The sequence below is a fragment of the Dreissena polymorpha genome, chromosome 6 (genome assembly GCF_020536995.1).
Source record: "Dreissena polymorpha isolate Duluth1 chromosome 6, UMN_Dpol_1.0, whole genome shotgun sequence".
NCBI classification, from domain to species: domain Eukaryota; kingdom Metazoa; phylum Mollusca; class Bivalvia; order Myida; family Dreissenidae; genus Dreissena; species Dreissena polymorpha.
The window spans coordinates 46,369,065-46,385,909 of NC_068360.1; the positions used below are offsets into that span (position 1 = coordinate 46,369,065).

At 36.6% G+C, this 16,845-nt stretch overlaps 1 protein-coding gene across 4 annotated transcripts in view; it reads left to right on the forward strand.

The window, feature by feature from the left end:
- The window catches only part of LOC127833250 (cAMP-dependent protein kinase catalytic subunit PRKX-like), a 74,832-nt gene that overhangs the window by 11,437 nt on the left and 46,550 nt on the right, over positions 1 to 16,845 (forward strand). For 3 of the 4 annotated variants that reach the window (XR_008027277.1, XM_052358413.1, XM_052358414.1), the window contains exons 2-3: positions 8,487 to 8,655; positions 10,546 to 10,809. Coding sequence is in view for 3 of the 4 variants with exons in the window: in XM_052358413.1 (XP_052214373.1) it covers positions 8,487 to 8,655; positions 10,546 to 10,809 (433 nt within the window). In the remaining variant the exon portion in view is untranslated. Of the gene's footprint in view, positions 1 to 8,002; positions 8,249 to 8,486; positions 8,656 to 10,545; positions 10,810 to 16,845 lie in introns of those variants that run through there. The other variant, XM_052358415.1, reaches the window with a different exon arrangement.

Sequence of the window (16,845 nt, forward strand, 5' to 3'; positions counted from 1 at the left end):
TGACCATCCAATAATTGCAGGTTTTTGGCAGACGGCAAGGTTAAAGAAAGTCAAAAAAATTATTCAAGAAAAACATAATTGATCAAAGGTTTATTAATTACGTAGATCCACTACTGTATTAAATCCAGCGAGTTTTGTCAGTTTGTTAATCAACCCATAATTACGAGTAACACCCATTTTATATTAACTGGAATCACAGTTCATGTTTATACTAACAAGTCCTAAGATAACATAATAGACATTGAGAAAACACATTTCCTCAATTAGATATAAATTATCCGAGTAGAATTAAATTGCTACGTCATGACCTTTGACATTGCAAATGGCGGACGTACACTGCAACAAAAATAAGGCTTTGCAGCCTGGGGGTGTCTGGACTCTCATCAGCCAACAAAGATGCCATTCTTGATATACTTAAAGCCGATAAAAACACTGAGAACTCTTTCTGTAACAATCTGTGTTCCGATAGCATGTTGTTGTTTGTGGAAGACTGTGAATAAAAGTTACTGTTGCTTTCCTGTGTCATTTAATGCTGACAAAAGTTAAACAAAGTCATAAAAATACCATACAGTACACTCCACGCCTTTTCCCCAAAAAACGCGCTCCCTCAGCGGGTTTTTTCTGCTAGCGAGTGTTATAGCCGCGTTGAGAGAGCGAGGTGAACTGGATAAAACGCTCGGCGTTACACCGCGTTCGCTAATTCCCGCGGCGTGTATTACTTTAGCCTAGTCGGTAAATGCAGACAATTTCCGTTCTTATCAGTGACCGCCGCGCAACGCGGCGTTAGCAGTGTGCTACTGGGCATGCCAAAAAATAAAAACATTGTTATAATAAATTGTTTAAATATTGTAGTACATGTATAAAAAAGATAATTGTATTGAAAATTAATGCGTATACAAATTATGTTTTTAAATTCACAGGTACGTCTACAATATGAATGAATATAAGACATTTGACAAATTAATATTGAAATCATAACACATATAAGACGAGAATAAATGTTCCATAAAATTTCCAAATGAGAATAATAATTAGTAATCTAAAACACACTACGATTTTTAATGTTAACACGACATTTACAAATGCTTCCAGTATACAGTCGTCATGTTATTTCCCGACAAAAGCGCGCGAAAATTATGCTGCAATGTACAAGGTATACTCCTGCAAAGCGTGCGTGTATTGATTTTTTTTATACAATTTTATAGCGCAGAGAACATTGAATTTTGTTGATTTCGGTATTTTTAACAAAATTATATAGCGAATAAGTTGATATTTCCTCCAAAATAATTTCAAATCATACTCTCCGAATCTTTATCGTTACGGTATTTTAGTAGAGTAATTATTTTAACAGTAATTGTACTGTAAACTGATTAAAGAAGACATCTGGGCGGAACTGGATTTTAAGTGTTTGAGGTTATGAAAACACGCAAAGCTTGTCAACTGACCTATTGTGTAGACTGCTGTCTGCTGTGTTTTGACAAAAGGGATTAACATGTGTGAATGTCACTCTGCCGATTTGGTCCATAATTACTGGTAAACATTGTTTTGAATGTCGATGCAACAAGAATACAACTGTGAATATTAAATGCAACTATCAACTCAATAGTTACCACCTTCTTTTAGCAATCAATGGAATAACCTTACTTCAAAGAGAAAAAAAATGCATTAGCGAGCAGAGAATTGACTTTGTTCCGACAATTAAAACCATTCCTTATGCATTCGTTGAACGTGTTTACTTGAGTAAGTTATGCCTTTAGACAGGAAGCGGCTTTTCTTTGATTACGTCAAATTCGTCAATTCACACAGATTTGCGAGATTTTTAGGGTCCTTGGTCATTTGTTTAGTATAGAAAATCACCTGCTAACATGAAAACTTTGGATTAAATTATCAAAATAAAAACAATGTTGCAAACTGTGTTTATATTAATTGGTAAGTATTAGTTAAAAGACGACGTTTTGTTTGTTGTAAATCAACGAGTTTTCTATACAACAACAACTACTTCTACAACCACGTCGGGATTGATCTATCTTGGTTGTTTTTTTTAATTGTAAATATTATACTACATGTACATTTATGTCCTTGTAATAAATGTAATTTTATTTGAAAATCAGGAAGTCATACAAAATTAAATTGATCGTTATCTCGTAAAATGCGGAGTTTCCCCCGCTTTGCCAACGCCGAGGGCCGCCGCGTCGGCTTATCAATTTTGCCGATCATTAACCGCCGCGTCCAAAATCATGCAAACGTCGCGTCTGGCTGGATTTTCTTAATCTCCCTCAAGGTCAATCACCGCGGAGTATGGAGGGAAATTGGGGAAAACGGGTGGAGTGTACTGTACTTCAATTGGTACAATTCACAACTTGATTTTTCCCCAATTGGAAGATTTCGCGACTCATTTTTTCCCAATTTGGTGATTTCACGACGCGAACAATTCCCAATGGCATGGGTACAGGACTCGTTCCCAATTGGTGAAAAAAATCACTGGCTAATGAGACCACAAACACTTGCATGACTTTATAAGGAACCGGGTAGCTCCTGAGTGAATGCCCATTTTTGCACGACCTGGCTCATATTTACATGTACTTGATTACATGGACAATATTTGACCCATGTATGGTGAATGAACATGTGTTCTGGATTACATGGACAATATTTGACCCATGTATGGTGAATGAACATGTGTACTGGATTACATGGACAATATTTGACCCATGTATGGTGAATGAACATGTGTACTGGATAACATAGACAATATTTGACCCATGTATGGTGAATGAACATGTGTACTGGATTACATGGACAATAATTGACCCATGTATGGTGAATGAACATGTGTACTGGATAACATACATGTAGACAATATTTGACCCATGTATGGTGAATGAACATGTGTACTGGATTACATGGACAATATTTGACCCATGTATGGTGATTGAACATGTGTACTGGATAACATAGACAATATTTGACCCATGTATGGTGAATGAACATGTGTACTGGATTACATGGACAATATTTGACCCATGTATGGTGAATGAACATGTGTACTGGATAACATACATGTAGACAATATTTGACCCATGTATGGTGAATGAACATGTGTACTGGATTACATGGACAATATTTGACCCATGTATGGTGATTGAACATGTGTACTGGATTACATGGACAATATTTGACCCATGTATGGTGAATGAACATGTGCACTGGATTACATGGACAATATTTGAACCATGTATGGTGAATGGACATGTGTACTGGATTACATGGACAATATTTGACCCATGTATGGTGAATGGACATGTGTACTGGATTACATGGACAATATTTGATCCATGTATGGTGAATGGACATGTGTACTGGATAACATGGACAATATTTGACCCGTGTATGGTGCATGAACATGTGTATGGATAATTGGGCTGCATCTACAGTCTTTGCTTCAACAATTCTAAGTTTGATCATAACATGATAAAATTCAGAACACTTGTTTACCCTTTACCCCTTAGATACGTATTTTCACACAATTCTAGTCCCTCAGAAAGTTAAATGTTATTTCCAACCCTTAAATACTGATGAGCAGCAAACAGCATAAAACCTGAACTAAGACTGCGAATTACTCGCAAGCTGTTCTGGTTTTATGCTGTTTGCACATAGCCATTTTCACTTTCCTTCCGAGTGAGAAAGGTTTAACCTCAGGCTAAAATAATGTTTATTTTTTATAGGCAAGCTTGTAACAATGCCTATGTCTCAAGTAATAAGATAAGAATTTAGGCTTGCTTGGTCACACTTCTTATTTGGATGACTGTTTCCTAAATTAGAGTTTGCCTTCTAAATTTGGCAAATTATTATGATTCAGTGGTCATGAATCTCTTCTTATACCATACTGCTGACTTGTAATGGCTGTCTCATGGTTCATTTATTTAACCCTTTGCATGCTGGGAAATTTGTTGTCTGCTAAAATGTCGTCTGCTGAATTTCTTAAATTAGAATTTTCTTCTATTTTTTTTTAGCTCATGGTGAGCTTTTGTGATCGCCTTTTGTCCGTCGTGCGTCGTGTGCGTCAACATTTTGCCTTGTGAACACTCTAGAAGCCACATTTATTGTCTGATCTTCATGAAATTTGGTCAGAACATTTGTCCCATTGATACCTCGACTGAGTTTGAAACTGGGTCATGCTGGGTCAAAAACTAGGTCACTAGGTCAAAAAAAAGAAAAACCTTATGAACACTGTAGAAGTCACATTTGATGCCCAATCTTCATGTAACTTTGTCAAAATGTTTGTCTAAATGATATGTTGGTTGAGTTCAAAAATGGTTCTGGTCCGTTGAAAAACATGGCCGCCAGGGGGCGGGGCAGTATTCCTTATATGGCTATAGAGAAACCTTGTGAACACTCGATAAGTCACAATTTTTGCCCAATCATCATGAAACTTGGTTTAAACATTGGTTTTATTGATATCTCGGACGAGTTCGAAAATGGTCCAGATCGGTGAAAAAACATGGCCGCCAGGGGGCGAGGCAGTTTTCCTTACATGGCTATAGTAAAACCTTGTTAACACTCTAGAGGCCACATTTATTGTCTAATCTTCATGAAATTTGGTCAGAAGATTGGTCTGTATGAAATCTTGGATGAGATCAAAAATGGTTACGTTTGCTTGAAAAACATGGCTGCTAAGGGGCGGGGCATTTTTCCTTATATGGCTATAGTAAAACCTTGTGAACACTCTAGAGGCCACTTTTATTGTCCAATCTTCATAAAATTTGGTCAGAAGATTGGTCTCAATGATATCTTGGATGAGTTCAAAACTGGTTACGTTTGCTTGAAAAACATGGCTGCCAAGGGGTGGGGCATTTTTCCTTATAGGGCTATGGCTATAGTAAAATCTTGTTAGCACTCTTGTCCGATCTTCATGAAACTTGTTCAGAAGATTTATCCCAATAATATCTTGGACAAGTTCAAAAATGATGCCAGTTGGTTGAAATACATGGCTGCCAGGGGGCGGGGCATTTTTCCTTATATGGCTATAGTAAAACCTTGTTAACACTCTAGAGACCACATTTATTTTCCCATCTTCATGAAATTTGGTCAGAAGATTTGTCCTAATAATATCTTGGATGAGTTCGAAAATGGTTTCAGTTGCTTAAAAAACATGGCCACCTGGGGGCGGGGCATTTTTCCTAATATGGCTATATATCCTGCTTTTGTAAAACCTTGTTAACACTCTAGAGGCCACATTTATTGTCCGATCATCATGAAACTTGGTCAGATGATTTGTCCCACTGATATCTTGGATGAGTTCGAAAATGGTTCCAGTTGGTTGAAAAACAATGGCCACCAGTGGGCGGGGCATTTTTCCTTATATGGACTTATGAATCTTCATGAAACTTTGTCAGTATATTTGTTTAAATGATATCTTGGATGTGTATGAAAATGGTTCTGGTCTGTTTAAAAAGGTGGCTGCCAGGGTGTTCACTAGTCATGAAAGTTGGTAAGAACATTTTGTTCTAATGACATCTTGGGCTGCACAGAACAGGTCAATTCCTTTGAATCTCAGGTGAGCGACTTTGGGCCCTCTTGTTCAAAGAATACTATCAGAATAGCAAACAGTTTGGATCCTAATGAGACATCACATTCTGTGGCAAAGGCCACAAAATACGGTTCCAGCACTTAAAGTCAGTTAAATGCTATGAGGAGGGAAATAGTCAAACAGTAAAAACAAAATGCACACATAATTTTGTTATGATTCATGGTATATCCCTGCCAATGAACTATCTCAGTGGCTACAATGTGGAAACTGTATCATCATTAACCAGGTTTAACCTGTCTAAGAGGCTGTAATTGCCCCTGTAGCCCACATTTACTGGTCTGACAATAAGAAAGATGTTGGCTGTAGGAGCACAGGTGAGCCACAGAGGAAGTTTAGCAAACAGTTATTGTTGTATAAGGCTGATAGTAATAAATGGCTACAAGTTGGACCACTTATTGATCTTACCTACCAATATGTACACCCCTGAGAAATATCTGATGTTTAAAACTAAATATCAAAGCCCTAGGCCTGTTGTTGCAGAGATTTGAAAACAATAGACTCCTGGGGCATGTTCAGCTTTCAAACCTGAACAAACTTTCATGAGAATCTCAAGATTTAAAAAATATTTTCCCGATTTAAGTCTATGTAAAATTTGGAGACCCAGGGGCCCAACAAGTTTTAACCCCAGTGACATTATTTTAACAAACTTTGTCGAGAGCCTCGATTTGATGCTATATACCAAATATAAAAACCCGTCGGTCAGTAGCTTTTCAAACAAGAAGTTTAAAAAAAGCTTTCCCTATATCAGCCAATGTAAAACTGGTGACCTCCGGGGCGGGCCAGTTTTGACCCCTAGGGTATAATTTGAATACACTATGTATAAAATCTATAGATGATGATTCATAACAATGGCACGGGCACAGGACATATGCCTCCCGACATGCACTGACCATTATAATTTATAGCTGATGAAAAGCACTACATGCTGAAGTGAGCTATAAACAACATGTTGATCTTATTATTCAGAGAATTTTTCGGGATAGCTGTTAAACGTCACTTTTGACCTTAGAAGACCTTCATTCATGATAGGTCTGAAATGAATAAACCCGAATTGTCCATTGGATAATAATACAAAAATCACCGTAAACATTGGTAGTCTGGTTCCCAGACTAAAACATTGGATGCATATCATTTGAACTGAAATATTATATTGTAAATTACATGTAAATTACAAAAAAATTAAAAACTGTCATGATACAAAACATCCTCTAAACATTACATTGAAAAGTTTTCCCTTAGTTTACAAAGCAGTATAGCATTAATCACATGTCTCTACAATTAAAAGAATCTATTGTTTACATGCTGTAGCGGCCACACTAAACACTACAAAAACAGGCTAGATTGCACTTTACCGGTACGCAGTTGTTTACCACTATCGACAAAGTGGGGGTTTGGGGGCGGTAGCCCGCGATACTAAGGAAATATATAGGTGTTTGAAATATATCTGTCTTTGATTTATTATAATCCATATTTGCGTTTGTTAGTGTAAATATGTTTCTTTGTTCTTTGTTTTGTTAATTTTTTATATAAAGTTCTGTTTTTCTGCAAAAAATTCATATCACTATGATGCTTGCAATATTGAGTCTTTTATGTTTACATTCTACTAACATCTGAACACATTATAACACATTATCTTTTATTTCATTCCAACATTATGTTCATAGTATTTCAGTGGCGAATATGTTTTCTTTTCCTATTGAATGTATTACTCGTTCAATTATGAAAACCTAGTCATTACAATACTTATTGACCATAAACATACAATTTCACCTCTTCTTGTTCTTCATTTTTATTTGTTAATACATACATTAAAAAAGTCTATTTTATTATTACTCACTACCCTCATTAAAATACATGGTCGCTTCATTCCATCTCCTTTCACTGGGCACAAACATTACAACATCAACGCTGTATATCTTTTTAAAGATATATTTTTTGTTTAGTATTTCAGGGTTCATAAATATGAGATGTAAATTTAAGCAAAAATGGCTATGCTTTTGAAAAATAGCAAGTGCTTGCAAGTGTTTCTGTCAAAAATTGAATTCACGTGTACTGCTGTCATAAACACTGTGAATAGTTTGCGATTTTTTTAAGTAAACATGCGCTTGAAACCCATGTGAATAGCATTATTAGCCTGTATTTGACATCCAACCACAACTGGGGTATTCCAATTGTGTACGTAAAAACATGATTTGTGAGCCTTTAAATGTACATTTAATGAGGCAGCACGTACAAAATATTTTCTGAAAATTTGTGGAAAGTGAAAGTGGATTTCATTGAAAAATTAACTTGCATTTATCTGCATTTAAATTACTGATCTTTTAACTGATGTATACAATATGTTTTCACAGATGATACATGCGTATCTAAACCTCATGACAAACCGCTAAACCTCATGACAAACCGTATAGTGACAAGAAATTAAGGACTTGTCTACCTTTATATTTCATATACGGTTTACACAAATAAGTTTAATCTGGTAGTATACATTTGATGGCTCTTTGTGTCTGTTTATACTACTGAACAGTTGTGTCTGGCCCTGCCCTATCAAAGCTCTGTGTCTGCAGAAAGGTGTCTTATCTTTCATCGAGAGTGCTTATTGGCACTAATAGTTTTTCCTCACGTTTAGGTGTAGATTACTTTGTTGCCCTCCTAGTGGTAAGTTTTCTTTAACCGTTTGCATGCTGGGAAATTTGTCGTCTGTGTAAATGTTGTCTGCTGAATTTCTAAAATTAGCATTTTCTTCGATTTCTTCGATTTTTTGTGGCGTCGTATACAGGTACGGGTAAAGGGTCTACAATGAGCTCTCTGTTATCAGGTACGGGTAAAGGGTCTACAATGAGCTCTCTGTTATCAGGTACGGGTAAAGGGTCTACAATGAGCTCTCTGTTATCAGGTACGGGCACGTTTGGCAGGGTGGTGCTGGTCCGGAACAACGACACTCGCAACTACTTCGCTCTCAAGGTCATGGCCATCACAGAGGTCATTCGGTTGAAGCAGATCGAACATGTGAAGAACGAGAAAGAAATCCTTGCATCCATATCACATCCTTTCATTGTTAACATGTAAGTGGCTTATTACTTTTTCGCCCTTTCTGTAATGATTCAGTTTTCATGTTTAGAATGACTGGGGGAAAGTGTCACACATTTTCTTACCCACAATTGATTAGAAATTCATGAAAGATGTAGAATGCATGATTATCGATTTCATATATATTTATAGGTTGTAATAATTATTTTTTTAACGGTCTTTTTTGTTATGGAACAAGTTCATAAAATTTATTATCCCCTGCCATAGGCAGAGGGATATTGTTTTGGCATTGTCCGTCCGTCCATCTTTCCGTCCGTCCGTCCGGAGCCATATCTTGGAAGTGCTTTGGCGGATTTCAGTTTTGACAAGATATTTCATTCTTTTATGAATTTATTTCATGGTTCAGGGGATTGACATTTCTATGCATATATAATCTCAGATATGGGTTATTTAACCATGGGACAATGTAAAATTTCCGGTCAGTGGAGGCTTACAATAACAGTATACATTTTAGAAAATAATTTAAGATGAAGTGATGACATATTGTAAGTTTTTATAGAATTGCATGAGAAAAATGTATTAGTTTGCTCCACAAACTTTAGTGGAAAGACTTAACAACTCCAATATATTCCTATAGCTCTGTATGCGGGGATGTTAAAATAAAGAATTGGAAACCAAAACATTTCATACATGTTGTACTCGCAAGTTGAATGTTTAGTAAGTAAGGTAAAAAGAAACAAATGAGTCGTTATTGTTAATGTTATTATGGTCATTTCATGGCAAAAAGCCTGCACAAATTATGCTGCATGTAAAATGCCTTTTGAAGTTATAATATATAGCAAACATTCTAAAACATTGTATTATGTGAATTGGGAATAAGACATCAATTTGGGAATAAATTGTGTTTTATCAAAAGTGCATAATATGCAGTTTTATATGTTGTATTTATCTACTTTGACAAATTATAATTAAAACAGATACTTGCATATATAATAGCATCATTTAAATTGATTTTACTTCAAAACTGGATTTTTTATTAATTTAACAAAAGATCCTCATGAAATGAAACTGTGTCCATACCGCGCAGAAAGTCATGGAAAATTGCTTATTAAGCTTCAATTATAGATAATATATTACAAAAATAAATGTAGATCATGAAATGAATAGTTTTGTATGAGAAAATCACCAAAATGATGTCTATTCCCAGTTTGATGTCTTATTCCCAATTCACATAATACAGCGTTATAAGTAACAAGAACTTCAAAAATTGATGAAAACAAATTGTGTAAACAATTCTTGAAGACATTTCTTATAATTATATTAATTACATATGATCATGAACCAAATGTTAATGACCATGTAGTAAGTTCATATACAGCACTGTTAATTTACTACATACTGCATAGTTTATGATTTTTTTAGTTTTTGAACTACATGTGTACACATTTATGGCCAGTTCATGCATTGGAACAAGAAATTTATAGACCATGTTTTGGGATTCATGAACCATGTAAGAGTTTATTAAAAGTTCCTGAAATTTTCATTCACTCTGAAAATAATTTATGGAGTTATTTTAAGTAACTCCCAAAATGGTTCATCAAGTAATAAAACCTTTTCATGGTAGCAGCCTACACAGTGTTTTTCATCAATGAATTAGGTGGGAAATGTTATTTTGGGGGTGAAGGGTACATTTTCTCATTCGGTCAGGTTCTGTGCTTATCTTGTCAAGAAAGACAAAGCCACTTATTCCTTGCAAAGTGTTAATTTAACACCATATTTCGGATATTGTGTACATCAAGACAATGATTGCAAATTATAAATATTCTCAAATGTAAGCATACTGTTGATTTACCCCATGACAAATACATTGAAATCAATCTTTATCTGGAGCAATTGGTTAAAGCATCTCTATTTCTATTGGTCAGGTACTGGGCCAATCATGACAACACATTCCTCTACATGTTGATGGAGTATGTTCCTGGTGGAGAGGTATTCTCGTATCTCCGTAACTACGGACGATTCTCCAACTCCATGGCCAACTTCTACGCCAGCGAGATCGTATCGGCTTTGGAATACCTCCACTCACGCTCAATAGTGTATCGAGACTTGAAACCAGAAAACTTGTTGTTGGATCGGGATGGACATTTGAAAATCACTGATTTTGGATTTTCCAAGAAGTTGTTAGACAGGTAGGTTTCTATAGGATTTCTTCAGTTTACGTCATATTTTGTTTATTTAATATACTGCCTTCAATATCATTCAGCAAGGGAGGGAAGCAATCTCGGAGACAATCAGAACCTGGAAACAATCTTGCTCTCACAAGTTTATATTATGCGTAGGTTTTATACTTAGATTTGAAACCATTATGTGGCCATAGATTTTCATTCCAGCACAATCAACTACCTGGGAACTATAATGTTAACATTTCGTTCATTTTAGATACCAAAATATACCTGCATCTGTTCTGAGCATAATTTTATATACCAGATAATAATATTATTTACAAATGAATGTCCTGGAGTGTCATAATTTATATAGAATTTGGCATTTAGATTGAAGGTAAACTAAATTAATGTATTAAATACATGTACTTTAATTTTGTTAGTTCTTATATATTTTATGAAAATAACTCATCATGTTATTATGATACATTGTCAATGATCAGAAATTTACATTGTTGTTCATTCCATTTAAATACTAATGACAAATATCAACCTGTCTTAATTTTAGGTTAATAATCACAAGGTTATTATCCCCACAGAGATGTGTATATACCCTTATCTAGTTTGGAAATAAATTACACAATTGTGAATAAGATTTATTTTAAGACAATCGTTTAACTTATATATGTCATAAACCATTTTATTGTGAATAGATTTGTTCATCGATAAGCATTAGATTATAACAATGTATTGTGATTATATCATAGGCTACAAACAAATCTTCTGAAATCAGGCTACATGCTACTGAATCTAACTTTAGCTTCAAAAAGCTCATGTTACAGTATAGATTTTATCGCGAAATTTCTTTTGTTTATGATAATATGCCACTGTATCTAGCGCATGGGGTATATTTAAAATCCCCTTTAATGGCTTCTTTGTTTTAGGTTGTCAGTATTTACCAAATAACCTGATGATGCGAGAGCCATTTAATATTATGAGGGTATAGAAAAGCATAGAAATAAGTTTAAAAGGAAAATGTTCTTATTACTTTTTAACTGATTGAATGTTAACATTTCTATTTTTTTTAACCTTTTAGGGAACAGACTATTCTTATAATGTTGGCAATTTTGTTTTCTTAAGTTGAGTATAGTACATTGTATACTTAAAGCTTTGGTTTCATGTCTTTTTATGGTATTTCTTCAAGATCCATAAATGCTCAAAATCAACAAATGCTTCGTAAAATAAAATTAGCCCATAAAAAAACAGTGTTCTTTTAGCTATGGTCAAAATTTCAATGCTACATTTGGTCTTGTAACATTGATTTAACGAGATATTATAATGTTGACGATATCTGAATTTCTAATGCTAGTTTATTAATTTGATCCGGACAGCTGCAGATTTCTGGGTTAGCTTGCATAAATAATGCAATTTAACACAAACCGAATTAATCTGATCCTGACTCGAGTTCATCCAAACAAAACAAGATGACATTTTTGCGGAATGTTTGTATTATCACATTTTTAAACCAATGTTATATGTTGTAGGGTCTTCATATTGTAATTATCCTTTGTATGGCAGTTCTTGTTGTTGGAAGTTTTTATATAGTATAAAAGTATTGGGCAGTGCACAGTTTATGGATCTTTAACCCTTATGTTTACTAAATAAATTCCACTTAAAAAAATCATAAACATGTATATCCAGTCTTCGAAATTAGCTTTGAAAAGTTACATGCCAGTCGGGCCAGTTACTTAAGAATTTTTACATGCCCAACATATTTTTTACATGCCCAAACTTTTTTAACCAAAATTATAACAAATCACAACATTTTAACACTTACATGCTACACATAGTAAAGCAGAACATTTGTTTCAATAGTAGTGAATACAATTACATCTAATCAGTCACTAGAATTAAGACGGTCGATCGTTACACCAGTGCTCTTGAAAAGAGCGTTCTCTGGTGTCCTCGTACCATTTCTTGGCTTCCTTTTTCTCTCAATCATTGTCAATTTTCTATTTTGGAAGTGCTTTATCGGGCTTAGCCCCATCAACATACCTAAGATACTGCATAGCCTCTATGTCGACAATGACATTTGTTTACATTGACAAAAACGGAAGCGTATTACTTGATTGGAATGATCGATTCAAAAAGCATCTTCTCGATTAATGTCTAGAGAAACTGTCGATAAGAACCGAATGTGACCGAACTGCATCGGTAAAAAAACAATAACGATGACGTGTGCAAGCAGGTGCGTGTTGTTAAACCAATCGAATTTCATTGTTTTACAACTTACGGCAAGGTGTTTGTTCGCAAACTTGAAAAATAGATCTGCAAATATCAAGAACCGCTTACGATTTTTTTATAAACTGTCAATTGGCTTCAATAATTTACATGCCCGGCGGGCCACAAACGTGAATTTTTGTATGTGCCCGGCAGTAATTTTACTCGCCACGGGCGATCGGGCGTGTGCTAATTTCGAAGACTGTATATCTGAGAATCTTTACCTTGTCTTGAGCTCTCTTTAATGTTGGATTTAAAACCACGATGAATTTTTAACCAGGTTTTCCGAAGGAAAAAACTGGTTATTAGATTGGCGAATGTGGGCGGGCTGGCTGGCTGGCTGGCGGGCTGGCGGGCTGGCGGAACAAGCTTGTCGGGGCCATAACTATGTCGTTCATTGTCAGATTTTAAAATCATTTGGCACATCTGTTCACCATCATTGGACGGTGTGTCGCGCGAAATAATTACGTCGATATCTCCAAGGTCAAGGTCACACTTTGAGTTCAAAGGTCAAAAATGGCCATAAATGACCTTGTCCGAGCCATAACTATGTCGTTCATTGTCAGATTTTAAAATCATTTGGCACATTTGTTCACCATCATTGGACGGTGTGTCGCGCGAAATAATTACGTCGATATCTCCAAGGTCAAGGTCACACTTTGAGTTCAAAGGTCAAAAATGGCCATAAATGAGCTTGTCCTGGCCATAACTATTGTCATTCATTGTGAGATTTTAAAATCATTTGGCACATTTGTTCACCATCATGGGACGGTTTGTGGCACGAAAGAATCACGTCAATATCTCCAATGTCAAGGTCGCCACGACTAAAAATAGATTTTTTTTTAAAAAACAAACTTACAAAGGGGGTTAATTTTGTTTGTTCATTTTAAAAGTTCAGTTTCAGTTTTCTCCCTTTATCAGATTTTTTCACAATGAAAACCTGGTTTTGTGGCAATTTTGTCCCTTGTTTTTAATTCCGGTGAGGATTTTAATATTACTTTGGATCAGTGTTCCATTTAGGCATAAATGTGTCTGAATCATGCATTAAAAAGTGTACCCCCCAAAAAAATCCTTGCACGTGTACTTGCGTGCACTTAATGAAATTTCTTTTCATGAAAGCTTTATTTAAAAAAACTCATTAACAGTGCTGAATTAGCACATTTCCAGTACAAGTGATTAACATTAGAAGTGTTGTATAGATAAAATCCTTATTTTTCAATGTACTTTCAAATGCCCACTAGAACCCCAATAATTATAAAGCAAGGGGTTTGTTCTCCCTCAAATTGTAATTGTAATAGACACCAGAGCTCCATATACAGTACAGTAATAAGCATAATGACGTACAAATTAGACACAAAAATAGCATGAAGATAAGCATTGAAAAAAAAGAGAAATTCTAAATTTGCATTTGTGCGTAATGTAATAAAACATAAATAAACCAAGGCTGTTTGCTATTTGCCTAATTAGCCAATGGCTATAAATAAGGGTTTCGCTTCAAAATTACTTTCGACTACAAGGTTTTCTTCATTATCACCCATAAAATATCCAAAATAATTACAATTAAGACATAATTACGTAAATTTGGCTACAGAAAATTTTGAGCCAGAGGGAACCCTGTAAACACACTTCAATTGTCAGACAGTTCTGACTTGTATAGTTGCTCAGTAAAGTACATTGTGAAATCAAGTGTGTTCTGTACAACATCTGATAATTGCTTTGTAATTGGTATGAGAGCCTTGAGAATTCTAAATCATGGCTAGTAAAAGGGCTTTTACCGACCATGAACAAAAATTGTCCTGTCTCAGGCCATGCAAGCGTTTTCAGAGTTTATGAAAAGTGTATGAATTCAAAAATGTTTATCAGTGTTCATAAACCATAAATAAATTGAAAATGTATGTTACTTTCCTTGCTTTGGTGGGTACATCTGGTATCTTGTGACAATCCTAATGTTATCATTTAATATGTTTTAACTTTGTGAAATATTCAAAATATTTGTATTCACCCAATAGTTGACATAGGTTCACACGAATCCTCTAAAAAACATGACAGTTCAACAATCAAGTCAGCCAGATGTTGGGTTGGACAGGCATATATCTCCCTAGAATCAGTCCAACAATCAAGTCAGCCAGGGTCCTGTTTAATGAAAAACTACAAAACCCCACTGTAGTTGCACAATTGTGTGGTTGACCGACACTCGTCGGTCACCAACTGACAACTCGTCGCGTTCCAGGAGCAAGTTGCCGTGACTGTGGTCGCACAACGGTGTGGTAAGTCGACTGCGGTCGTGGTAGTCGCTATTTTTAGGATTTTTATTTTGATTTATTAATAATTTATTAGCATTTCGGAGATAGAAATTGCCGTGACTAAGGGTACTAAGCCCTGAATAACCCTAACGAGCAAAAACACCCCCAGTTGGACCGCGAAAGAGAGGCCTGAGCGAAGGCCTCTCGCGGAACCAACGACGGTCGTGGTGGAAGCTGTGATTATTCTCCGCCAGTGGTAGTAGGGGTAGTCGAAGTAGTAGTACCAGTAGTACCTGCGTACTAGTGGCGCGGACTTACATTTTTGAGCTCGCGAGGTCTCGGTGGGCCTGGCTTGCGGGAGCCGCTGACTTGCTCGCATGGTCTCGGTCGGACTGGCTTGCGGGACTTGCCGCCCTGGTCTTGCTGCCTCCTCGCGGCGGCCAGCGGGCTTCCGAGCTTGCGGAGCATCGGTCGGTCCACCTTGCGGGACCCACTAGCGGGACCCGCTGACTTGCCCGCGTGGTCTCAGTCGGCCTGGCTTGCGGGACTCGCTAGCTGGCCCGCCTGGTCTCGCGCGGGCCAGCCGGTTTCCGAGCTCGCGAGGCATCTGTGGTCTCCCATGGGACCGCGGACGCCCTGCCAATCGCGAAGGTGGCTTCATTTTTTGCCTGCCATCGTCCGGTGTCTGCGATTTCGTGTCCCGAGAGGAACTACGGAACCACTGGCAAGGTACAATACTGTTTGAGACGGTACCGCTGAGGACAAAAACAGTCCTATATATATATATATATATATATATATATATATATATATATATATATGGTGGAAACAATAGTCTCTTGTCTCACGCAGCCAAAATGTGCCCATTGCCCAGCCACGAACACTCAAGCCTAACCAACATCGGATCAGACGAGATTACCCGCTGAACTTAAGAATATCAGTTATTTATTAGCATTTTGCATAAGCTTTGGATGCCGACAAAGTTTCAAGCGACGAGCAGTCGTGGTGTGAGGGGTGGACTGCCGTCGCTCAACAGTATGTCGAACAAAGCGCGGTTGACTGACGATCGTCGCTCTCCATTAAATCGGTTATCGTCGCACAACGATTAAATTCGCTGGTACAACCTTAGTCATCCGACCATGGTCGCTCTCATTAAACCGTACCCATATGTTGGGTTGGACAGGCATATATCTCCCTAGAATCAGTCCAGCAATCAAGTCAGCCATATGTTTGGTTGGACAGGCATATATCTCCCTAGAATCAGTCCAGCAATCAAGTCAGCCAGATTTTGGTTGGACAGGCATATATCTCCTTAGAATCAGTCCAGCAATCAAGTCAGCCATATGTTGGGTTTGACAGGCATATATCTTCCTAGAATCAGTCCAGCAATCAAGTCAGCCAGATTTTGGTTGGACAGGCATATATCTCCATAGAATCTGTATAACAATCAAGTCAGGCATATGTTGGGTTGGACAGGCATATATCTCCTTAGAATCAGTCCAACAATCAAGTCAGCCAGATGTTGGGTTGCACAGGCATA